General features: G+C 42.4%; 3 protein-coding genes across 5 annotated transcripts in view; 2 read left to right on the forward strand and 1 right to left on the reverse strand.

The window, feature by feature from the left end:
- The first annotated feature begins 14 nt into the window (after window positions 1–14).
- LOC134034678 (nuclear factor 7, ovary-like) lies at window positions 15–13612 on the forward strand. 2 transcript variants are annotated; one of them, XM_062479193.1, is made up of 8 exons: window positions 15–664; window positions 878–973; window positions 2339–2569; window positions 2656–2678; window positions 2764–2882; window positions 5778–6242; window positions 11896–11905; window positions 13255–13612. In XM_062479193.1, exons 1-8 carry the CDS (start codon window positions 275–277, stop codon window positions 13319–13321), a joined length of 1401 nt encoding a protein of 466 aa, XP_062335177.1. In that variant the 5' UTR covers window positions 15–274; the 3' UTR covers window positions 13322–13612. The 2 variants fall into 2 exon arrangements, 1 of the variants encoding a protein (XP_062335177.1); XR_009932257.1 differs by lacking the exons at window positions 11896–11905; window positions 13255–13612 and adding an exon at window positions 7241–7609 and having other exon boundaries at window positions 22–664; window positions 5778–6937.
- Window positions 13613–17113: 3501 nt separating this feature from the next.
- LOC134035006 (putative nuclease HARBI1) lies at window positions 17114–18647 on the reverse strand. Of its 2 annotated transcripts, XR_009932294.1 has the most exons (4): window positions 18338–18647; window positions 18152–18268; window positions 17944–18055; window positions 17114–17849 (listed from the first exon to the last, which is right to left on the reverse strand). XR_009932294.1 is itself a non-coding variant. In XM_062479769.1 (3 exons), the coding sequence occupies exons 1-3, from the start codon at window positions 18404–18406 to the stop codon at window positions 17479–17481; spliced, it is 552 nt and encodes a 183-aa protein (XP_062335753.1). In that variant the 5' UTR covers window positions 18407–18647; the 3' UTR covers window positions 17114–17478. The 2 variants fall into 2 exon arrangements, 1 of the variants encoding a protein (XP_062335753.1); XM_062479769.1 differs by lacking the exon at window positions 18152–18268.
- A 5891-nt stretch (window positions 18648–24538) lies between these two features.
- The window catches only part of ankrd33ba (ankyrin repeat domain 33ba), a 12470-nt gene continuing 11211 nt past the window's right edge, over window positions 24539–25797 (forward strand). The window contains exon 1 of the mRNA XM_062479969.1: window positions 24539–25613. Coding sequence (XP_062335953.1) covers window positions 25200–25613 — 414 coding nt within the window. The 5' untranslated portion in view covers window positions 24539–25199. The remainder of the gene's footprint in view (window positions 25614–25797) is intronic.

The raw sequence follows: 25797 nt of genomic DNA on the forward strand, positions 1-25797 counted from the left end.
ACTGTTTACTTTCTGGTTTCCTGAAGCCACACCCACATTATGACTCACAAAACAGGAAGCAGCGTTCAGTGTTTCTCTGCTCACCAACAGACTCTGAGATTCACCGTTCTACTCTAGAGAAAATTTGACTAAATCACAACAAAAACTGAGAAGAGTGAGATACTGCCTTATAAACAACTACAGGAGGAAATACTGTCATTTACAGATACTTTAACTCACTGCTGACTGAATCGGAGTGAACGTAAACGTCATACTACAGCAGGAGGGTGAGAAAATGGCGTCCAGCTCGTCTCTCCCAGAGGAGGATCTCTCCTGTCCTATGTGCTGTGACATCTTTAATGATCCTGTCCTCCTGTCATGTAGCCACAGCTTCTGTAAAGACTGCCTGCAGGAATACTGGAAACAGAGAGAATCACGTGAATGCCCACTCTGTAGGAGAAGATCTTCCAATCCAGATCCACCATGTAACCTGGTCCTGAAGAACCTGTGTGAGTCCTTCTTACAGGAGAGACGAGGGTCTGAGGTGCTCTGCAGTCTGCACAGTGAGAAACTCAAGCTCTTCTGTCTGGATGATAAACAGCCAGTGTGTGTGGTGTGTCAAACGTCGAAACCACACTCCAACCACAGATGTATACCCATAGATGAAGCTGCACAGAATCATAAGGTTTGAATAGTAAGAACATGATGTGTTTTTTAAATATAAGATGTATGTAAAATAAACTTTGTTAGTATCAGAATCCTTAGATATGTTTTATTGTATGTAAAGTATCCTATTTCCTCATTCTGTAGAAACTTTGAATGTCATTCCTTCTATTGGATTTTGTCAGAACTAAGTCACTAAATAACATTTCCTTAAAACGGGTATGTTTCATTCCAGAAGGAACTCCAGCCTGCTCTGAAGTCCTTACAGGAGAAGCTTAAGATCTTTAATGAAGTTAAACAGACCTGTGATCAAACCACAAATCATATTAAGGTAAACGTGTTGACTAATAAAATAATACAACTCTGCTTTGAAATTTAAAACTGAACATTTAAAATCTGGGGCCTGTTCCATAAAGGCCGCTGAAAAAAGCTATGATTAAAGTCCCAAATCTGACTTGAATTAAGCTAACAAGTTCACGCAATCCGACTAATTCAAGTCAGATTCAAGAAGTCAAGATAATTGCTGGTGCACCCTATTCTTAAGCAGCCCGAGAGGTAGAACATGGATGATATCGATCCACCACAGCAAAAAGCAATGCACACGGCCACGTGACTTCTCCAGAAAGAATGTTCCCTTTAAGCTGTGTACTATGACAGCTCCCTCATCCACAACTTTTTGACTTGCTCGCATCTTTCTCCGCTGCCATTACTGAACTACAACTCAAACTAGCACACAACATCAACGTCATCGTTCTCAGCCATTCCCTCTGTTCGCTGATTGGCCCTACAAAAAATTAATTTGAGAAAACCGACTTATGTGCCGAATTCCCAGACCTAGTACAGAAGCAAAATCAAAATTGAGCGGAAGTACGTAGGAGGGCAGAGCCAGGCTAACTGTTAACCCTTGTGTTATCTTCGGGTCATTCTGACCCATCAGTCATTGTGACCCACCGTCGTATTGCGACAAATTTACCTCATACAAAAACAAAGTGAAGCATTTTCTTTTAACTGTCGGGCTGTCTCAGACCCCCCACATTGGAATGGTTAAAAGAAAATTATTTTTATTTGTTTTTGTATTGGGTAAAATTGGGTAAACACAACAATGGTTCGTTATGAACCTTTGGGTCATGTGACCCGAAGGCAGCACGAGGGTTAACTATTATGTAGCCATGATAATTATACTGGGATCATTTAGATTGAGATGTAGCATGCATCTGCCTTAACAGTTGATATCACAAACTACCATATAGCCATACGTTTAACGTAGGCTATGAAGGTTAGTATCATTATAAAATCATTGTTCATTATTGTTGAATGGATTCAATGTTTTATTTATCGAAGTTGATTTTCTATAAATGTACATGGAACAGATAGTGGTAAAAAAAAAAAAAAACAGGCAGAAAGTCTGTGTTGAATCTTTGTTTTCCCATCTGGTTACGCAAACAAAACGTGCTAAGCCTCACAGTTAGCTTGCCCTGGACCAGGTTAATTTTGCACCATACATTACCATAGCAACTACATTGAGATGGCTTCACTCACTCACCCACCCACCAACCATAGTACCTGCGTTGAGCAGGTTTTATGGAACCGAATGCACTGGAAATTAGTCTGACTAACTGACATGAGCCTGGCTTATTCTGTAAACTCAACAGGGTCCTGGTCACCTAAACCTCTGTATGAATCCCCATGTCTCCAGATCCAGACACAGCACACAGAGAGGCAGATTAAGGAGGAGTTTAAGAAGCTTCACCAGTTTCTACAAGAGGAAGAGGAGGCCAGGATAGCTGCACTGAGGAAGGAGGAGGAGCAGAAGAATCAGGTGATGAAGGAGAAGATTGAGGGGCTGAGCAGAGAGATATCAACACTTTCACACACAATCAGAGCCATAGAGGAGGAGCTGAGAGCTGAAGACATCTCATTCCTGCAGGTCAGGACTGATCTCTCTACGTTCATATGGAATGGCTGGCTGGGTGTGTTTATGAGTGTCTAACTTCATCTTCATTATCTCCACAGAACTACAAGGACACAGTGAAAAGGTAAGTGACCTGCCTCCTGTCTCTCTCTCCTCTGTGGTTTTGAACCCAACCCCACAGCAGCTCTGACTCCAGAATGTTCTTCCAGAGCCCAGTCCACTCTGCCGGATCCACAGCTGGTCTCAAGAGCACTGATAGATGTGGCCAAACATCTGGGCAACCTGACCTTCAGAGTCTGGGAGAAGATGCAGAACGTTGTCACATGCAGTGAGTTTCTGATCATGTACTCATATTAATATTCCATATAGTACTACTAACAATATCCTGCATTAGTGATCATGATCTGTCTTATCATTCTCATATCTGTCTATAGACCATCTATGTCAAAGTTATAGTTATAGTGAACTGTATTGTCAATGAGACCATGCAACAAGTAATTACCGTATTTTTCTGAAATAAAACCGCGGTTTATAACCCGATTTCACATTTTTCTTGTGGTGGTGCAGTTTATATTTAGAAGCGGTTTAGAGAAAGTTTTTATAACAAAACAACTGTAGAAACACTTTTTTCATGAACGCTATTTAGCCCAGAGTAGCGTCGCACATATGTGATCGTTCGAATGCAGGTCTCACAGCGTAACGTCGCATATGCAATTTCGAACATTCCAACTGAATATTTTCCGATGGACAAAAAGTATGCCACAAACGCTTTAGTATGGCTTCAAAATGTACTAACGAGAAGGCTAACAAGTAACACTAGCAGCATGGTAGTAGCATTGCTACGAGTATTATGCTAGCTAACTTAGCCCGGAAGCTAACTAAAGCTAGCTATCTACCGTTTCGGAAAATTAACTTACGCTTTTGGGACCGTCGGAAATATTTAGAACTCACGTGTCTAAAAGTAAAAATTAGTTAATTCCCAGGCAATAGAAAACATACATTACGCACTTACTTTCGTTTTCGAAGTGTGTTAAACAACATTTATACTTTGCAGCTTTACGTTTATACGTTTATATTCAGATTTACAAACACAAAGCTCCCATTCTGGTGGGGTGCGGTTTATAGAAAATGCAGCTTATTTTCAAAAAATACGGTACATAGACGATCGAAATTGTGTTTCTCCATACTCCAAATGTGCAAGTAATACAACATTTGACGTAATAGTGCAAACAAACATCAACAAGTTAAAAACAACATATACAATAAGAACAACATATAGGAGTAAAGTGAGTCAGGGTAAAGGGGCTGAGCGGTTAGGGATGCGGGCAAGTAATCAGAAGGTTACCGGTTCGATTCCAGGCTGTGCAAAATTACGTTGTGTCCTTGGGCAAGGCACTTCACCTTACTTGCCTCAGGGGAATGTCCCTGTACTTACTGTAAGTCGCTCTGGATAAGAGTGTCTGCTAAATGACTAAATGAAAGTGCAAAGGGCTGAATAGCAGCATGGATACTATATGTTATTTTTGCATATAAGTGCATAGGTCAGACATTGAACTTACAGAGTTAAAAAAATAAATAATTTAGGAGTCAGTTGGTCCTTAGTGGGAGTATGTGACGCAGGAGCACCTGTTCATGAGATTTCACTTTTTCAAGAGATATGTCACTACAGTGCAGCATACAAACTGAACATGACCATTGTTACTTAATGCACTGTATTGCTCGAACACATCTCCAGTGTTTCCTCTAGAATTGTGTTTAGCAGTGGGGGCAGATCTGTCCAAACCCCTTAATTTAAATTTGCAAGAAGTATAAACTAATACAATAAGAGGCTTAATTGAACGGACTACATAAATTATACGATTTACAGTTCTCAAGGACGCACACACGCAATCTCAACTGCGGTGTGAAGCGCATGTCCGTGCTATTCTCCAACATGCACTCTAACAATCACTGCTGATAGACAGCCTTTTGTACAGCCCTATTTCTGATACTGTGGCGGCAGAAATTTAGATCATAAAAAAAAAAGATCAAAATCAACATAGAGGAAACACTGCATCTCACACCAATACCAGCCTGATATGTTGAATACAGCATGATCAACACATGTAGAATAACAATGCCATCCATGTACATGATAGTTAAGTACCGTATTTTAGGGAAAATAAGCCACATTTTCTATAAGCCACATCCCACCAGAATGGGAGCTTTGTGTTTGTAAATCGTAGTATAAGCTGCACTGGAATACAGGCCGCACTTGATACGGGAGCAATGATACTGTAACGCCAACTATCGTTGAGAATTGAAGACGAGGAATAATGCTCACAACTGTTTATTTACACTTTCACATTGGACAGCTTGGATAGCCATCTAACTAGACAACATTCACAATCAGGGTGAACACTCAAATTATCTAAACTACAGACCATAGAACTACACATATCAAAACAGAACGAACACAACAATAGAACTCCGAAGAATGCTTATCTAACTAAGATAATGTCCTTAACTTTGTAGCTTTTCATCTTGCCGCGGGGCATTCTGGGTACCAAGAGCATTGTCGCTACAATACCAAGCAATACACGAGTATAGGCGATGTGTAACACACTTCGATTGTGGATGTCCTGATATAAAGCCAAGTCACTCATTTAGTGGCAAAATCCATTGTTATGTCTACAAAATTATTTTAGATATAGTATAAATTTAGCTAGCTTGCAAATCCTGAGGATAGCCTGCCGAAGTTGAATTAGCCAATGTCGTTAGCGATGCTAGCTAACGTTAGTTTGCTAGCTGTATATAACATTTCACTGGGACTTGCCGCTGTTTGATTTACTGAAATTATTGTGAAATGTTATGTTCTACTAGCCATTTGCCTACTTAAGCCAGTCACTATTTCCAAGCCCTGATAGTGTAACTGACACGACACAGTAAATAATTCCTCTAATAAGCCCCCGTTCAAGTGTTGAGCATTAAATTAGCTGTAGAAATCTGTAGTCTGTAGAGATCTTGGGACAAAGCCACTTTTTGGTTCTAAAACCGGGCCATAAGCCGCATCGAAATATAAGCCGTACAACCACAAGAAACCTGTAAAATCAGGGTACAAACTGCGGCTTTATTTCCGAAAAATACGGTAATCATTACTGGGTTTGTCATGGTGTCAACTCCTGGTGGGTGAGGGTGTAAACATCAAACACTGCATCAACACAAACCTGATCTCTCTCCTCAGCTCCTGTGATTCTAGACCCCAACACTGCCCATCCAGACCTCATCCTGTCTGAGGATCTGACCAGTGTGAGACTCAGTCAGGAGAGACAGCAGCTTCCTGACAACCCAGAGAGGTTTGATTACTATGGATGGGTCCTGGGCTCTGAGGGCTTTAACTCAGGGACACACAGCTGGGATGTTGAGGTTGGAGACAGTACAGTCTGGTACCTGGGTGTGGTAGCAGAGTCTGTCCAGAGGAAGGGGGTCTTATGGGGTGGAGACTGGGGGATCTGGTTCTACCATGGTGAATATAAAGCAAGATCTTCATCAGCTCTGTTAACTGCTCTCACAGTGAGACAGAAACCTCAGAGGATCAGATTGCAGCTGGACTATGACAGAGGAAAGCTGTCATTCTCCGACTCTGATAGAAACACACACCTACACACATTCACACACACCTTCATTGAGAGAGTGTTTCCTTACATTGGTAATCGCTGCATTCTGCACTCTCTGAGGATCTTACCAGTGAGGGAGGGAGAGAAGAGACAGATAAGAGGGGGAGAGGATGGAGAGAGGGAAGAGAGGGGGAGAAAGAAGAGAGAAAATAGAAAAAGGAGGAAAAGGAGAAGGAGAGAGGAAGGACAGATGAGTGAGAGAGTGGAGTGAGAGGACAAATAGAGGAAGGAGTGTGGGAAGGAGAGAGGAGAGGGGGTAGAAAGGACAAAGAGAGATGAGGGAGAGGGGTGAGAGGTAGTGGAGAGAGCAGAGAGATAACATAGTGAGAGACAGAGGAGGGAGACATAGAAGGAGTTGAGGAGGGGGGGAGAGAGTGTCTCATACAAACGACAAGGGCCACCTATCCCACCAATGAGGCAAAAGGGGCGGAGTCAGGCCAGCGGCAAATCAGTGGACACGGCTATCCCCAACCCGTAGACCATCAACGAATAAAAGAGAGAGTGGTATATTTAACACCCAATGAAGTGAAGAAGTAACTCATCTGGCGATTGGATGTTGTATCTCATGACCAATCAGAGGAGAGATGGAACGAGGGTCTGATAGAAACCTCCAAGTGACATGGGGCTGGTGGAGGATATAACCTCAGCACTCAGGTGGTGAAAGCTGCACAGCTCTCAGGTGGTGAAAGCTGCACAGCTCTCAGAGTACAGATGAGTCTGTCTACTAGTGCCACCGAAGGCCCAGGATACTCTTCAAACTGTCGTCTTTATATGATGTATTACTTTAAATATATATACCATATGTACTGTAAACTGTTTATAATCATTTATAAAAATAAAAAAAGAGTTTACTATGTCAAAATCTGCCTAGAGGTCACATTGTCATGACAACCATTTTTATTATTGTTTTTGTATGTTTTCTGAAATGGTTGCTGTGGTGTGTTGTGAAGTGTTGGTCTGGTGACCTGTGAGGTTCAACTTAAAGGGAACAACAATGAGAGGAAAATGTATGTCTGTCCGCTCGCTCTAGACTCCTCCATGACTGGAGCAGGAGGGAGAGGCTGTCTGGTATCCACTGGTGTAGGGCCAGCCTCCTCTCATTGCAGTCCAGTATTAATCACTGGGAGGAGCTGGAGATCTGATCCTGGATCAGAAGCTGCTTTTGCTCATGTTAGGTGACAGGTCATCTGTTCATCATTCCGTCTGGTGTTAAATTAACCACATTCCTTCTGCAATTCATCTAGCTGACACACACAAACACGTACTCATACACACATACACACACTAAAACACACACCTCTGTATTTTATGAACAGAGATGAGATTGTTCAGAGACCAGACTGTCAGTCAAGTCCTCCTTTCTCTTCTGTTCAGTTCAATAAAGATTCATTGGATTCGGTACTTGAGTATTCCAGTGTTTTTGTCTGTGTGTGTTTGTGTCTGTCTGTCTATCCACGCATCCCAACAGGATCTTGGGGTTGTTCCATCAACGCCGCTAACGCAAGTCGCGCTTACACGAATAAGTCTCACTTGGGTAAATGTCAACTTAGACTTAAGCCTCAAGCCGTTCCAGTAACGTTCCGTTCCACTAACAGGCAACGTTAATTCAAGCTAGACTTCAATAAGCTTAGACTGTGTAGCCCAGGGGGGTATTCCAGAAAGCTGGTCATGTGACATACCCGGGTAAGTTAACTCCCCAGCTGACACCAAGCGTTGTAGCAAAATTGGCAGTAGGTTGCTGCAACATTGTGAATCAGCTGGTGGGTTAACTTAGCTGGTGATGTTGCATAACCTGCTTTCTGGAATACCCCCCTGATCAGGCGATCGTCGAAAAGAGGAGTTATGTCGCAAAAAGCAAAGCGGAAACCAGCAGAGTGGTGTTATTTTCAGCAGCGCAAATGTATTTTTTGATTTTTGGGGGAATTGTCCCCAAATAGGGCAATGTTGCCGCAATTAACACTGCAAGGGAGACAACTTGTCAAACCATTACGACCGTTAAAATGCGTAAATTGTACTACTTAACATTAGGCCTACTGATAATTAGTGTAATTTGATGAGCAGTGTGAAACCGTTCTGACAGTAGCCTATGGCCAATATTCTCAACAGGAGATTGAGAATAATAACCCAAAAAAGAACGTGGCAGCAATTGAAAATTGTAGGATAAAATTCAAAACACTGAAGAAGGCCATGGTTAATTGCACTTGATGTGGGCTAATAATGTTAGCCCACATCAGATGTCTTCACATCTTGAACAAAATGAATACATTACTTCAAAATAACTTTGCCACACACACATGTAACTGATAGGATAAATGCTGAGCTTTAAGATAAAACGGAAAGATAACCATGACTAAAATGGGGATTCACTGAAGTATTATTGCACAGATCCAGCACAAACTTTCAGATCAGAAGGTGACCCAAACTAAAGCACACTTTGCTTGGCAGAACAGTCATTTAAAATTGCTCAGCATTACTAAGAATATATAATTATTATATTACGCGTGCATATTTAATTCAAATCGTATACTATTCTGGCTGATAGTGTATGGACAGCTGCCCCATATTTACAGATTTCCAATTAACATAGTCTGCCTCCACAGATCCAGAGGGGGCTTGGACAGTGGCAGACTGTGGCTGTTTGAAGGGCAGGGGCGGAAACATTTAAAGGGCTGCTACTTCACAACATGGGCTCTCACCAGTGTAACTATGGGAATGGGACCCCAAGTGTCGTCACAGCCTCACTTTGGGAAAGCATGCCCTAGTGGGAACATTATAGGGGAGACTGTTGGACACAGCATCTAATCGTCTTCTATGGAAAGGGCACCATTTGGGACACTGTCATGTAGGGGCAGCATAAAGGGCACTTCAGAACAGCACCCTTTTCCATTGGAAGTAAGGGCACAGTCAAATTTAGACCATTGTAAGGGCATCTTATAGGGTACTGCATCACATTTTATCTACTATAAAGGAACTCATTAAGACATGTTGATGGAGGGCACACTGTCATTTATTGCGTGGGGCACCCTGGGCACTCAAGCATATTTCACAATGTGAATGGCAGACAGTAGGGCACTTGGTCTAATTTTTGCCACTCTAAAGAGCATTTTAGAAAAGCTTTTTCAACCCTGGGGGCACCAGGCAGTCACCCCCTGAGTCTTCCAGTGGGCCTGGATACACCCATGGGGACAGGATATTGCATCTATAACATTGGGGAAGCCAGAAGGAGAGGATGAAGTAATATAGATGCTTGTCAACATATACTTTAAACAATGAAAATGCTTTATACAATTGAATAAAAAATCTCCTTGATTCTTTGTGTTTCAAGATGACCTGGAAAACTGATGATAATATTCAGGTACTGCTTTGGAACAAGGTATACCCTTCATATTTCCTGGCATAGTTGCCTTTGCTAAACCTTTTTAAGTCACCATCCCTGTTCAATAATGTCCCACATGCAAAGACACACAGAGATGCAGACAGACTGAACAGTGTCAAGGCTTGGCTACAGTGAGTTTGCTTCCTTGTGTGTGATTCCAGCAGACTACATAGTCTAGGGCTACTTACATAGACTGCAGTTTACTACCCTCATTTCTACTATTATAGTCTACTACTCTCCTTTCTACTACTTTCTAAGAAGGATGGTAGGCTGCTCTTATGTGTTCATTGCCATCCTTAAGAGTTGCTAAAGGGTTCTTCTATGTATATATTTTTTAAGAATGACAATCAAATCTAACAAGATAAACAATGCTGGGCCTGCTGAACCTATACCTCTTCCACATATACTGGTCAGGGAAGCATTACTTCTGTCTATGAAGACCATAATTGATTTTCAATTAACCAATGGCTTTTGAAAACAGTTAAAGTGACATTATTTCTTAACTTGTTTATTTAAATTAATACATTCTTTGGAGATGAAGTAAACACGTAAATTCATTCATGTCTGCACTTCAAAAAGTCTGCACTTATGTTTCCGAACAAAGTGCTTTGCACGCAGGAATTTACTTGACGGAACTGTCTTTTGACATTGTGTTTCTGCCTGTTTGAGATTATTAACCGGAACTATCGCTGAAGTAAGCGAGATTTGGCGGAATATGTCTCGCTTATCCTTAATCGACGTTGATGGAACACCCCCCTGGTGATTTTATGAACATTAACAACCCATGTGTCATCCATACACTCTTACCAGTGAAGGCCTCTGTAACAGTAGAACAGCGCACAGTCATTAGAGCTGTTCTACCTGGAACAGCACGTTGGGTGTGTTTACAACCTTCCTGTCATGAAGGAAACTCACCTCTAACATGAGCATCCAGGTACAAAGATCAACAGGAGTGATCGAATTTTCGGTAGAATGGTGATCTTTATGTATGACAGTATGTCAGAAGTCAGAAGTCATGTACCGTTGCAGAACTAATTACATATGTCTCTTTATGCTGTAAGGTGTATGAGAAAAAGCAGAGTATCTTTTTTCTACAAATATTTGCCATTTCAAATGCTTAGTCACCCTACTTAATTGTGATACTTGTTTACCGTTGAACATGAATGTTGACTGTACCAAGCCTTAGTTTCTTTGTTAGCTCATAAATCATTATCATCTATGAAATGATGTGATAACCTACATTGTTTTTTCAACTTGTCTACAGTTGGAAAAACTGCTTATATGACTTCCCCCATCACCCACCTCATAGAGTCATCATACCTTAGTGTAAATCCTGATGAGTTAGTGAGTATGATTAATATGTTGTATTCAAATATCCTGGATGTCGTTGCCCATTTTAAAATGAAGCAACCCAAAAGTTGCGTTCAACCCTGGTTTAATGATGAAACTTGGGCTATTAGACAGAAATGGAGGAAAGCGGAAAGGAAATGGAATAGGGACAAACAACAAATGTCATACGAATGTGTGCGAGATGGTATGATTAATGATCAAAAAGCTGTTAAGACTGCAAAAGCCAAATACTTTTTGGATCTTATTGCAAAAAATGCACACAGTCCAAAAATATTATTTAATACCATAAACAGTGTGTTAAATCCGATGTCTAATCTCTATCCTGATCCCTCCCCCACAGCTTGTGAAAACTTTTTTATGGACAAAATTGAAGGAATAAGATTTGTATTTCTCCCTCTCTTTTGGAGTTCCCTTAGTCCACACCTGTTTTATCATATTTATCTGAACTTACCCTTGTGTCTCATCTGATAACAACTCTCCAAAACATGATACACTTGACACAACCAGTTTTAGTTTATCATCAATAATCAATAGTAGTTTGAACAATGGAATAGTCCTATCTTACTTCAAACATGCCATTGTGCAGCCGCTACTCAAAAAGCCAAATCTTGATCCAACACTTCTGAGTCATTTTATCTAACGTTTTGGAGAAGGTTGTGTTTAACCAGCTTTCTTCATTTCTATAGGACAATGGTATTTTTGATAAATATCAGTCTGGCTTTAGACCATAGCACAGTCTGCGCCGCTCAAAGTTTTAAATAACCTATTGCTTTCTCTCATATCACTGCTACGCAGATGATACTCAGTGTTACGTTCCCTTACATCCAAAAGATGTTTCAAGTCGACAGTGTTTGTTGGATTGTTTGAGAGATGTCCAGCATCGGATGTCAGCCCACATCCTGCAGTTAAACGAAGCTAAGACGGAAGTCTTAATCTTTGGCCCCTCTGCTTCTACAGAGATGGTTGGCAGTAAACTAGGACCTCAATCTGGGAACTTTCATACACATGCTAGAAATGTAGGTGTTACTTTAAATTCTGCTTTGACTTTTCATAAAGAGTTCAACGCTGTGGTCAGAAGCCGTTTCCATCAAGTCATTATTATCATCCAAAGATATGGAGTCTGTAATACATGCTTTCATTGCATCCAGATTGGACTATTACAATGTCCTGTATTAGGACGTTTCACAGTGTCTACTGTCACATCTCCGGCTTGTCCAAAATGCTGCTGCTTAGACTGTTGACTGGAACTAAGAAAAGAAAACATATTACACCAGTCCTGGTCACTCCACACTGGCTCCCAGTCAAATACTGTATTCAGTTCAAGGCATTACTGTTTGTTTATAAGGGTCTGTCTGGCCTGGCTCCTCCATGTGTCTGATCTTCTTTCATTCCATCAAAATACATCTTGAGACCTCTGATCAACCAGTAGTCTACGGTCAACTATTTCAAGGACACGTCTCAAACTGAAGCCTTCTCAGCTGCTGCTCCACAGCTCTGGAATCATTTGACACTTCACATAAAAACTACATCAACATATGATGGTTTTGAATCTCTTCTTGAAACTCATTTATGTATTCTTGCACATGGGCATAGGTAGGTACAGTGATAACATGTTTGTGCAGTTATTGTGATTGTGTCTTGTGTCCTATTGTGTTTCAATTATTTGTTATTGTACAGCACTTTGGCTAACAGCTGTTATTTTTAAATGTGCTTTATAAATAAAATTGACTGACTTTGATTTATACAATTCACTGTTTTACCACTAGAGGGAGAAAGAGGACAGCAGATTGTTCCACCAGTTGACTCTTTCAACCTTGTTGAACCAGTTTAGACACAGTACAACTCTTGACTGTTTATCAAGCATCACATTCCAAACTCTGAAGGTGGGCATGTTCAAATAACTTTAATACTATACAGAAAATCACAACAGTTGAAACACAATCTTGCACTCTTGTGGGGAGTTTCATGTTGTTCAATTGTAACTTGTTTAACTGCATGCTCCTGTTAACTCAGGGACACAGCTGGGATGTTGAGGTCGGAGACAGTACAGTCTGGTCACTGGGTGTGTTGACAGAGTCTGTCCAAAGGAAGGGAGTCATATGGGGTGGAATCTGGTTCTACCGTGGTAAATACAGAGCAGCATCCTCACAGGGATCACTCACTGTTCTCACAGTGAGACATAAACCCCAGAGGATCAGAGTGCAGCTGGACTGGGACAGAGGAAAGCTGTCATTCTCTGACTCTGATAGAAACACACACCTACCCACATTCACACGCACCCGCAATGAGAGAGTGTTTCCATACATTTGGTATGGCAGCATTCGGCACCCTCTGAGGATCTTACCAGTGAAGGCCTCTGTAACAGTAGAACAGCACAGTCATTAGAGCTGGTAACACCTCTACCTGTAACAGTAGAACAGCACATTGTTTGTGTTTACAACTTTCCTGTCATAAAGAAAAACAAACTCTAACATGAGCATCCAGGTACAAAGACCAGTAGGAGATAATTAATTCTGAATAGCTAAATAATAATATAATGCTGTATATACAGAGTATATAGATAATCACAATAGCTATATGCATAAATCTTTCTGCCAATAATTTCCCAATCAAATGCTTAGTCGGCTTTCTCAGTTATTCTACATTGTATATTTAATTCACGTTAAGTTTTTCTTTATTCAGCTCTCTAGTTTGTTGTTGTTCTAATAAAACATTATAAACTATGTCATGGTGTGGTACATTATTGTTTATCTCTCACATGCTCCTGAATTTGATTCATACAGTTCTCTCCTTCACCAGTAGAGAGAACTGGGGGGGGGGGGGGGGGGGTGATGCATGATGTTGTGTACACATGTTTGACTGACAATCTTGATCTTAACTATGTCATGCTGTGTTACATTGTTGTTTATCTCTCTCGTGCTCCCGAGTTTTATACACACTATCCTCTCCTCCACCAGTAGAGGGCGACATAGTACTGCAGATTGATTCGTTCACCCTTGGACACAAACTTCTTGAACCAGTTTAGAGACAGTTTACCTCTACACTGTTAGGCATCACATTCAAAACAATGAAGCTTTTGGCCTTTTTAACAACTTAAAATAAACCAATTGAATATCAACAATATAAATGTGCAGGCTCTGGTAGAAGGACTAGACTAAGGACAGAGTTGAGCTAGCAGCTCCCTGTAACAGATCATTCCTTTTAGTTGGAGTGTAGGTTTAATGATCTTAATTTACCTTAATATCTGTCTTAATTATCTCTATGTGAAGTATTCCACCAGCCTCTTTCTTTATGTGTCTGTTCTCCTCTCCTTACCTGTCTGTCTACCTTTATGGCCTTCTCTCTATACCTGTCTGTCTACCTGTCTGTCCTTCTCTCTATACCTGTCTGTCTACCTGTCTGTCCTTCCTTCCTTACCTGTCTGTCTACCTGTCTGTCCTTCTCTCTATACCTGTCTGTCTACCTGTCTGTCCTTCTCTCCTTACCTGTCTGTCTACCTGTCTGTCCTTCTCTCCTTACCTGTCTGTCTACCTGTCTGTCCTTCTCTCTATACCTGTCTGTCTACCTTTGTGTCCTTCTCTCTATCAGGGCCGGTCCTTCCTATAGGCGACACAGGCAGCCGCCTAGGGCGGCATGAAGAGGGGGGCGGCATTTTCCCAAGTGCATCCATTAATTAACCCTCCCGCACTACCAGCAGAGGGCGCCAACCGGTGCTGCTCTCTATACCCGTCTGCCTGCTGATCCATCATCATGCTGGTCAATCTAGTACCTCACCTTGACTGATATTCACGTATGGTCCATGTTACATATCCTCTAAGCCAGGAAAAGTGAGTGGGCTTAGCTGGGAGAGAGGTGTGTGTGTTTGTGTGTGTCCGTGTTTGTGTGTGTGAGAGAGAGAGAGAGAGAGAGAGAGAGAGAGAGAGAGAGAGAGAGAGAGAGAGAGAGAGAGAGAGAGAGAGAGAGAGAGAGAGAGAGAGAGAGAGAGAGAGAGAGAAAGAGTATACTGTATAGAGGGATAAATTGACCACTGTGGGGTTAGACCACTGTAATTATATTACGAACCTCTTACTGTCACCTCCCATGGCCTAATTCTTTAGGGGTATTGTATGAGATTTGATGAAGTGATCAAACATTGTCAAGGCAGAATGAACTTTTCTAAGATCACATCTTGATCAGAGTTCTTAAAAGTAGAGCTTACAGTGAATACTTCCCAAGGCCATGGGACTCGAATCAAGATGACATGTTTTTATTTTTGTAGCACTTTATAATAACTACACACAATAAACCATTAACAATGGATTAGTTCATAGTTTAATCATAATTGAGTATCATCATCATATTTAGTAAACATTTGTAAATGTTAGTAATCTATAAAAAATCTATGTATAAATATTGTCACAACCGATTCAATAAGAATTCATAAGCTATATGATAATGTTTTGGATTATCATTTTTTCATAATTCCCAAATAATGTATATATATATATATATATAAATAACCATATATGGTCATATTTATTAGATTTGGCAATTATAAAGGAGTTGTAAAAGTCATGTTATGGGTTTATAAGGTCAGTAAGAAAGCATTAGGTAGAGGTTGGGAAACAACTTATAAACATATGGATATATGTAATCATACATATCATGTATTGGATATAATGTAATGGTTAAGGGAAATGTTAATAAATATTTGAAACCTATTTATACATTAAGTCATGTCAGTAATGCTGATAAAGAATGTATTCATTGTTAGGTAGGTGTTTTGTGTGGCCTCATGTAAAGTGATTTTCTGTTCCAGGTGTCTGAAGACAGGGACCTGGAAAAGAGTCTTGCTTTTTCTACAAATAAATAATGCCGTGACACCCAAAAGTACGACATTGTGTTGTATTTCAACCCTTTATAATGCATATTGATATGTTTGCGTACTTAGCTATTCAGTGTACGTTTATGTAAGTTAGTTTATATAACTATGTAAGTTAGTTTTCTCTCCAAATCAATGCCATTTGATATGCCGTAAGGTATTATGTGATGGCTCCAAGGTATCAAACTCAGACTTAGATATCACTTAGCAAACCTTTGTAATCTTAGTTTAACTGGTGAGAGGTTATTCGTCATACAGTTTATATCAGTAAGAGAGAGAAACAGAGAGAATGAGAGATATTGTCAGCCATTGTGAAACGCAGATAAGACAAGTGTTCGGCCTGGTCCTCTAAGCAACACAGCAGACACACACGCAACGATAAGCCTAGTTAGAGAGATATCACAGAACAAATGCCCAGGGCCTAGAATGAACACACACACCAGGCTAGCATACGCCTTATCACACACAACCACATACTTGAAGCACATGCTACAACATGTCCTATCAATGCGCAATGTGTCACTTAATGAGAGAAATCACTGGGATTCAGGACATTGACCCAGGGTCAGGGGCCTGTTGCACAAAACTAGGATAAGGGATTAAGCCAGGATATCTTGGTGATCCTGGCTCAATTGATCCGTAATCCGGTTGCACTAAAGATGGATAGGGGGCAGGAGGATATGTTATGGTATAAATTACCATGGAGATTTATTCTGTGGAGCTAGCCTGCTCCAGACCAGGCTAAATTCCAGGATCTATTTAATCTCATCCCTAATGTCAGTCAGCAGTCACCACAAATGGAAACCAATAGTTATTTCACTGCTCACTATACATTGTTATCACATATAACTAGACCCACTGTAATTATTTAAACGTTTGTGATCATTAATTTCAATGATTTTGGATAAAAAATGATTTTTAGATGATGTTGCTATCATTAGATAATTTACAGTTTCCCATAGACTATAAGGCTATATATAAAATGATAGAATATTAGGGCCACAGAGGGGAAAAAAACACAAGTCATAATATTGTAACCAGTTGTTTTAAAGGAGGACAGTTGTTAAAATGACAGATGTGGGGCATTTCGTGAAATTGTACTTCAGTATGGTTTCATAAACAAAGACATGCTGATGTGCCAGAATATTAAGTATCACATTGTCATAAGTATCAAAACTGTAAAAACAATATGTAGCTTTTCTGCAGAAAGAACCAGCCTCATAAATTTATGACTTTATCCTTTTTCTTCAGTGTGGCCCTAGTACTCTGTCATATAAACAAATACACATTCCATATGAATATAAAAACACAATGTGTAACATTATGTTCCTTTATTGAATAAGGACAAAACAAAGCAGGTAAACCATCAGCTCCTTTCGAAACTGAAGTCACAGTGACTCTACAAGATGGAAAGCACAGAATCCAAGCATATTATACACAATGATACATACACATTCAAAGGTCTGTATATAACACACCCTGCATGTCTGCACAAATCCATACACATCAACTGAACAGACAAATGAATGGATGCAGTAGCCTCCCTGCAGCCTTGTATTACACACAGTATACCGCACAAACATCATAAGAGGCCAAATTCGTAAAAAAAAACGAACCCAAAAAAAAACCAAATTCCTCTGCCACCGCAGGACATATTTAACCAAAATTGAAAGCACACATACTAACTAAAATAATTCAACACATATTGGTCCCTCAGCAGCCGACCACTGTCGTCATCAGGGAAGATTGCCGGATTGTCCCAGTCCATGGCTGGTGGCACTCTGGGGGCCCTCTCCTTCCTCAGGCAGGCCACATTGTGGAGGACAGCACAAGCCACAGTAATATCACATGCCCTAACAGGGCTGACCCTTAATTTGTGAAGGCAGTGAAAGCGTGCCTTCAGGAGGCCAAAGGTCATTTCAACTCTGGCCCTGGTCCTGGCATGGGCATGGTTGTAGGCCTGCTGTGTTTCCTGGGGGTCTGTGAAAGGTGTCAGGAGAAAAGGCTGGCAGCCATACCCCCTGTCTCCCAGCAACACACCAGAGAATTCACCTGTCAACACAAAATCTCATCATTACTACCTCATAAACACAGTGATATTCTTGACACAGCCATGATGGTTATAAATAGGGGTTGTGTGGCTTACCTTGTGATAGGCACTGATAGATTTCAGAGGCCCGAAAGAATCTGGAGTCATGGACTGAGCCAGGCCATTTTGCCACAACATTGCTGATCACACAGTCAGCATTGCAGACCATCTGAAATCATAAGATGAGGAATATTACACCAATCAATGCACATCACTGGCAATGCAGAGTGTTCGTCAATGGACAATATCAAAAAGTTATGTTCACCTGAACATTAATGCTGTGAAAGGATTTCCTATTCACAAAATCGGCCTCATGGGCACCTGAGGGGGGTTTTTATCCTTATGTGTGTGCAGTCCACTGCACCAATGACATTGGGGAAACCTGTCACACAAAGTAATGAGTATCCTACTATGTGTTAACAGTTGTCCTGTAATTTGTAGATCCTCTTACCTGCAATCCTATAGAACTCCTCTTTGATGTCACAGAGTCTTCTGTGGCCAGGGAAGGAGATGAAGACATCTGCTAATGCTTTGATAGCCAGACACACACTCCTTATTGTGCGGCAAATTGTGGCCTTGTTCAGCTGTTCTGCATCCCCCACTGAGTACAGGAAGGCTCCACTAGCAAAAAAGCGCAAGGCCACACAAACCATTTGCTCCACACTCAGTGCATGGCTCCGTGCAGTGCGGTGCTTAATCCTGGGACCCAGTAGTCTGCATAGATACCTGATGCCATCTGCAGAAAACCTGTATCTTTCATATAGATGAAATAAATAATGATTAATACATTTGTGTTACAGTTAGCATACAGTGTACATTGAAGGCATATCTCACCTCCCTCTCAAGTTTTTTTATTTCAAGGTCCAGTTTCCTAATTGTCCTCTTTTTTATTTTGGACTCCAGTGCAAGATTTTCCATCTTTTTCTTCTTGTACTGAATGTCTATGTCTGCCAGTTCTATTTGGCGCCGGAGGTGGTTGCCATACAACTTTCTGATAGCTTGTGAGCTCTGTGAACACAATACAATTAGCGCAGCTGGAATTTGGCAGGATGTGGTGTCCTTTTATTAATACGCACTATGTTGCCAGGCTGGTTTTCCCACTGTATAGCATCTGGGTCCTGTAAAAGAAATTAGATTTTTTTTTGATTTTGATGAGGACTCCTCACCATTGTAGAGTAAATAGTACTTTCACAGTCTTAACATGATACCTCATGCCTTCTGGAATCCAGAGAGATGGTCTCCTCCTCATCATCGTCTCCATCATGTGCTGTTGCTGCTGCACTGGGGCCTTCACCCTATCACATTTAATCGGATTCATATTGAAGCTAGTAGACAAGACATGCCAGGCCTACAGTATGCCTTTGATGGAGTACTCACTGGATCAGCATCGTCTGGTGCTTGTGCTGGTGGCTCTAACAGGAACACAGTGCTGCCAGACACTGCAAGGCAATAGGTAAACCAAAGTCAGACAGTCCAAATTGATTCAATATGAATGTGGTTGTATCCCATGTAGAGATGGAAGGACATACCTTGAATGAAGCGGGTGGCATCTTGGGAGGAACCTATGCTCGTCTCTTTTCCCCCAGGGATCCCCTCTAAGACGGGCCTGCCTTTATTTAGCTCCAAGGCCATGTCCTCTGCTGGGGTAAGGTCAGCCTTTGGTGACCCACCACCCGTGCCTTGTCTGTGGGTATTCTTTTTCACTGCTAAAACAGTACAGACAATGTGTGAGCAGGCACCTTCTGGGTACAATATATGCTTGTGCTTTGTTAAATATTAGTCAGGGACCATACCATTCTGCAGAATGTTCTTGTATTTGATTTTGACCTGCTGCCATGTCCGTTTTGGCCCGTTCATGTTTAATCTAAACACACACACACACACACATTTAATGGAGTCACACTGCAAAAAATTACTTGGTATTTTTGTCTTGTTTTCAGTAAAAATATCAAAAAATGTATCATAGCTTTATACAGTGTGATGGAGTTACTTTACACAATTTCACTCATATCTGCAGTGCATTTCAATTAAAAATTTAACCGTTTCATAATTACAGTACAACTGCATTTTTGGAGATGTGAATTAAATATTTGAATTGTAATTGTGATGTTTCAGCGGAGCGGTGAGTGTGTAATTGTGCACTACTTACGCATTCAGGCGGTCTGCAATACTTTGCCACGCTTTTTCTCTTTGCTTTATCACTGTGGCGGTGTTGCCTTTCTTCTTAATTATATCTTTTACCTCCTCGTATGCCTCCATGAGGATTTGTGCTTCCGACGGGGAAAAGTACGCGGCTCTAGTTGCCATGGTAAATCAGTTAATCTGTGATCTGTGGCGGGGTCTATTTGAGTGAGCCGTGAGCGCGCACCTATCCAGGATTGGTTTCACCTGGCTTAATGAATCCGTGTCTGCTCATCCTGGCTTGGTCTTTGTGCAACCAATTAAGCCTGGACGCACATGTTTTGGCTTCATTGAGCTCAGCTGAGTCATTTATCCCGGATGTCTTAATTCTACTTTTGTGCAACAGGCCCCAGGTATTACATGTCAAGCTGTTGGTAAATGCTGTGGTTTGTGTGGGGCTGAACTGGTCCCAGGTCTGCTCATAGGTTGAGTGTACCAGAGCAGGGGTGAGGCTTGCGTGCTTTGCAGTAGAAACAGGGCAGCCAAGACCTGAACTGAAGCCAAAAAACAGGAAATCTCTCTTCTAAATCCTGGATGCGTGCATGCCCTGGCATCACTGTACACCCCCCCCCCCCACACACACACACACACACACACCTACACACACAAATATGCACACACTCTCAGCTGGCTTGCTGGGTGTTTCCTGTCTAAACCAGGAGATAGTCTCATGACGTTACATAAGTCACAGTACCTTTAACATGCGGTTGCCAGGTTGGGTGATGGTGTCAAGAGCCAGGAGACAAAGCAGTAACAGGAAACAAGATCAGGGGGATTTCACGTTTCCTGCTGGTTTTGGCAACCGTGGACTGCAACACACACCCCAACCCCTCGGACGTTAAATGTGGGGTTCATAGCCAGTACTTGGGGGGCCAGTAAGGGGGTGGGGGGTGGGTGAGGCAGAGAATCAGAGCCCCACCTTGACTTCTTTTTACTCATCAGAAATGCTAAGTCATTTATGAGCTCAAACCTTAAGCTGTTCTGACCATTCTCTTGTCTCCTGATAATGGGCTTGCTAACATTATTTTGGAGTTCTTCAGCCTTTTCTGGACCACTGTGTTTCTCTGTAGTATCTGTGTATCACAACTGTAGGCGTCAGGCCAGAGTTTCTGGACAGAACGATTGCAAAACAGACTGGAGCCTGTAATCTGCGCCTGGCTCTGAAACAGTCTCTCTAGGGAGATGACCAGGGTGGAGGACTGGTGTGAGAAAGAGAGGGGGAGAAAAAGGAGGAGTGGACAGAGCCAGAAAGAGAGAAAGAGAGAGAGAAAGAGAGAGAGACAAAAGTGGGGAGTGAAGTGATGAAGGAGAGGAAGGAAGACAGCCCCTCAACGGACTTGGAAAGGAGGAGATATGATAGGAGCCAGAGAGAACACCACAGCTGGACAATTGAAAGCCCATCAAAGTTAGGAAACGGTTTGATCTTTACCGTAAACAGAGCTGAATTCCCAGCCTCAGAACCTGAAATATTTGTATATTGTTTTACACATAACTATACTTACACTGTTGTAAAACATAATCATTTCAATTGAAAAACAAAGAATTCTCAATATCTTCAGCTAGACCTTCCACTGAGACTCATGTCTTTTTGTTCCTCTGGGAAAACCCTCTGTGAAAGACCACCACAGTCCCAGGTGGGCGATGGTTCACCAGCTCTGGTCTCTCTCCTCTAGGGGTCCCCAGGGAGGGATGGTGAGACCGGCTGACCTCATGGGTCTGGAGGCTGTGGACGTGACGGATCCTCCCAGCTCCTCCAGCTACATGGGTCTCCCTGGCTCGGTCAGAAGGACAGAGGAGAGCTTTCACATTCCACATGTCGGAGAGAAATAGATTTCTGATTTACTCGGAAGAAATGTGGCCTTGTCAATGTGTGTGTGTTTGTGTGTGTGTTAGGGTGGGTGGGTGGGGGGGGGGGTTGAGCATTGGCATGATTGGTAAAAGACTTGTCTACCCATCCCTGACTATATTATTCTATATACTGTATTTGTCTACTTACAAGAGATAAGATGGCTTCTGGTGTTCCCTGTTTTGGATCTCACACTCACAGAGATGTTGGCAGAAATATGAACTTCAATAAAGTGGTTCTATTTATGTAATTGTGTTTATGTGTTTGCTCTTTCAATCAACTCAAAAGTCATTTACAAACAGCCAACCTTTGCAAATGAGGTACAATTGTAAGTGATTCAAAGTTGTTCATCATCACTTATGTATATGTGTATAATTGAAGTACATGCTTTGACCAACACACAGACACACACAGATACAAATGCCCTTAAAAATGTGTCCTCTATGCTGGCTAATTAGCTGATTGGGCCACCCTTATGAAACTTGCTAATCAAGCTATTAATACTGAGTGAATTAGTGCTTTGCTGGAAAAGGGAAAGCCCTTTATAGAGACATACACAACCCCCCCCCCCCACACACACACACGGCCACACAAACACCCCTTCACCACACACACACGGCACACACATGCACAAAGGCACACACGCCACAGGCTCACACATACATCCCACACCCACCCACCACACACCGCACGGCGCACACACAGGCCAGCGTGGTGGAGAAACAGCTCACAGGAGATCTTTGTGTAAAGCTTCGCAGCTCCTAGTATTTCCATAGAGCAGCGTGGGGCTGAGGCGTGGGGCTGAGTGAGGTGTGGGCTCTGTGCGGTTAGGGGAGTGAATGAACGCCTGTGGGGACCACATGCTCTGACTTGTCCCGGTCCCTGTTGGCTAACTCATGTTGTTTTGCCTTCGAAGCACATAGATGCAGAGCGGCCGTAAATCCATGAGGAATCTCTCCCGAGGAAAAGCTTGAACACCATCAGGAGTCCAGGTCTCAAGCTCTCCAAAAAACGAAAATGGCAGTCATGTCTGGGGCAAGATGTTTTGTTCTGTTCACGTCCACTGATTTGCTCTTTGGGAACCCCTACAGAAGGTGTTCAGGAGTTCCATCAAATAATAACGCAACACAGAATTCCGGATCCTTCCATATACTTCGTTCTATTAGAATCGCTATGTATTTGTATGGTGCTATGCGTATGCCTATTAGAAGTATTTGTGCGTCCCAGTGCACATAATCTCACTCAGTGCAATCGCAGATTTATGGAAATACCAATTCAAAGGCAGGCAAACCCAGGTAGGGAATGTTCCAGAAGGGGGGTGGTCTCCTGTAGGGCTTCACTCTCTCTGATTGTCTATCTTGGGATTTATCTGGCTGCTCTGAGCCTACATGAGCTAATGTCATTAGCTCAGGTAGCTACGCTAGCTCTGGGGTGTACTGTGCAGACAAGGCTGGGTCACACCTGGTACAAAGAGCTGCCCTCAGGTATTCACACGCCGAAATTAGGCGGGCACTCACAAACAGACAGGCACCCAGTAGAGGAGATAGAGGGAGGGAGGGAGCTGAGGCCTGAGATGAGTGTAAAGAGAAGAGAGGAGAACAGTTTCAGAGTAAAGAATGTGTTCATGTCACAGTTAATAATAATAATTTCACAGTCTAACTCACAGCAGTATAGCGCGGTGGAAAGGAATAGGCTACGAGAAGAGAGTTGTTTCCCCGAGTGTCCATTTGGGAGATACCACACTACATCGGGCCTTTAGGGGCAATCTTGGAAAAACAAGACACATTAGGAAAGCCAGCAGTTCTTGGCTTCAACCCTGTGTGTGTCTCTTAGTGTGGTGGGGGAGGGGGAGAGGGAGGGGGAGAGGGCAGTGTGCTTGTCTGGACAGCTCTTCCCTCTCCTGTAGGATCAGATTAGCTGCCCTATGTGCTGATACACTGCAGACTGAGAGCCTGTGCCAATAACAGATTAGGGTCAAACACACACACACACACACACGCGCACACACACACACACACACACACACACACACACACACACACACACACACACACACACACACACACACACACACACACACACACAGTATAGAGGCACCCTCACTGGCCTTCTAGGTACCAGAGTTAAATATTCATATCACAGCTGCATCAGGCAACGGAAATATTAACTATTTGTTATATCCTGCCAATTTATTGTCCTGAATTCATGTTGTATTTAAAATCTAAAATCTAAATACAGTTTGCAGACGCAAATACAAAGACTCTAAACACATGTCATAACCTCGTTTGATTCTAAATCACAACAGATGCCTTGACTCAGGATTTTGTAAAGCTGACAATCACTACATGAATCAACTGAGACAAAGAAATTCCCGTACTTTTCTCTCCTCACAACAGAAACCTGATTCCAATTTCCACGAAACAGTAACTCTAGTTTCGTAACAGCGAGTTACTGCTTAATGAATTAGTTGTAGCCTACCAGACCACGCGAGTGACAGCTTGCAAATATTAAACTAGTTCAGTTAAGGGTATGGGCGGTATAGAAAACCAGACCTCGGACATGGCCCTCTTGCAAGAATTTTAACAGTTATAAGAAGGTTGCGGGGCTGGTCTCATGTAGGTCGAACGGCATCTGAAAAGTATTTTCAATCGGACAGAGCGAGAGACAAAGACACCGAGAGAAATTAGAGAGGGCGAGCGGGAGGCAAATCGGATTAGCAGAACGCAGTTTATCCAAGCAGCAGTTTCACTACGATCTAGATGGATGCGTGGAGGCGCACTCGTGCTTTTGTGCTTAACTCTTTTTAACCTAACTCTAACGAGAAGCGCAACTTCTGCCTTTCTAGCCTACGAATACTTTGGACATAACGTTTTGGTTTCAATTCGGTAGAGTAGGCTAACGGGGAGTAGGTATGAAACTCGGACCAAACGTGTAGTCTGTTGATGTTTTTGCTGTTCTCGTCGTAAACTGGGGCAAAATGGATTATAACCCATGTGTAGCCTAATATTACGCGGAGTTGATACCCGGACAGAGGACTCAACGGTTTGAAACATTACATGTCCTTTTCTAGGGGAGCGCATGATGCTGGAATATCCGGGTAGAATATCCCGGTGTGGCAGGAACTCGCTTGGTTTGACCGAATCATGTTTTTTTATCAAGTCATCCATTTGTCTATTACTTTTCAACTTTGAGAAGTTGGACTCTCGGCGTTGATGTTGGTGAAGTCCTCGCCGGCGTCCCACCACCAGCGTTCCTTCCCCCCGAGGACACTGTCTTAGGGGGTTAGATGGTGCTGATCACCGACGACAGGGATGGAGGAGGCTCCTCTTCTGTTCGAGTTAAACCGCTTCAGCAGAGTCCTAAAGCCGCCGCACAGGTCCACCCGGCCATAGCCGAGGAACCACCGTCCTTCTCGGATGATGACTACCTGGGATCCTGCGAGTCCGAGGGAGAGGATGACGACTTTGAAGAATATGACAACTTTGAGGACTTTCCGGATACAAGGAGTATTGTGTCGGACGATTCGTTCTACCCACCGGACGATGTTTTCGCGGACTCGGAACGGTCACTATCTCCAGACAGTCCTGAGCCGCTGTCGTTCTTTCAAGCGTGCCGCACAAACAACGCAACGATTGTCCGGCTCATGATAAGACAAGGCGTTAGAGAGGAGGAAGTTAGAGAGATGGATAAAAATAACAGGGTAGGTTTTGTTTCGTACCATTATATTATATCACGTATACGGTGTATTTTTTGTATCTGTTTTATCTGGCCAGGCACTACACAGGCCACACAGGTGTGTGAAAGTATACCTGTGCGTAATGACGCACCACCAGCAGCTACAGCGAAGCACATTGTGTAAACCTTTCGGGGGGCATCTATCTAGA

The sequence above is a fragment of the Osmerus eperlanus genome, chromosome 15, assembly GCF_963692335.1.
Source record: "Osmerus eperlanus chromosome 15, fOsmEpe2.1, whole genome shotgun sequence".
NCBI classification, from domain to species: Eukaryota; Metazoa; Chordata; class Actinopteri; order Osmeriformes; family Osmeridae; genus Osmerus; species Osmerus eperlanus.

What these genes read in the sequence shown, in the direction of transcription:
- LOC134035006 (XM_062479769.1), bottom strand. Translation starts at nt 18,406, where the DNA reads ATGTCTTCATCTCCTTCCCTGGCCACAGAAGACTCTGTGACATCAAAG. An exon ending in GGAGTTCTATAGGATTGCAG is followed by an intron (nt 18,056 to 18,337) that starts GTAAGAGGATCT and finishes TTATGATTTCAG; the next exon opens with ATGGTCTGCAATGCTGACTG. An exon ending in CTATCAGTGCCTATCACAAG is followed by an intron (nt 17,850 to 17,943) that starts GTAAGCCACACA and finishes TTGTGTTGACAG; the next exon opens with GTGAATTCTCTGGTGTGTTG.
- LOC134034678 (XM_062479193.1), top strand. Translation starts at nt 275, where the DNA reads ATGGCGTCCAGCTCGTCTCTCCCAGAGGAGGATCTCTCCTGTCCTATG. An exon ending in AAGCTGCACAGAATCATAAG is followed by an intron (nt 665 to 877) that starts GTTTGAATAGTA and finishes GTTTCATTCCAG; the next exon opens with AAGGAACTCCAGCCTGCTCT. An exon ending in AAGACATCTCATTCCTGCAG is followed by an intron (nt 2,570 to 2,655) that starts GTCAGGACTGAT and finishes TTATCTCCACAG; the next exon opens with AACTACAAGGACACAGTGAA.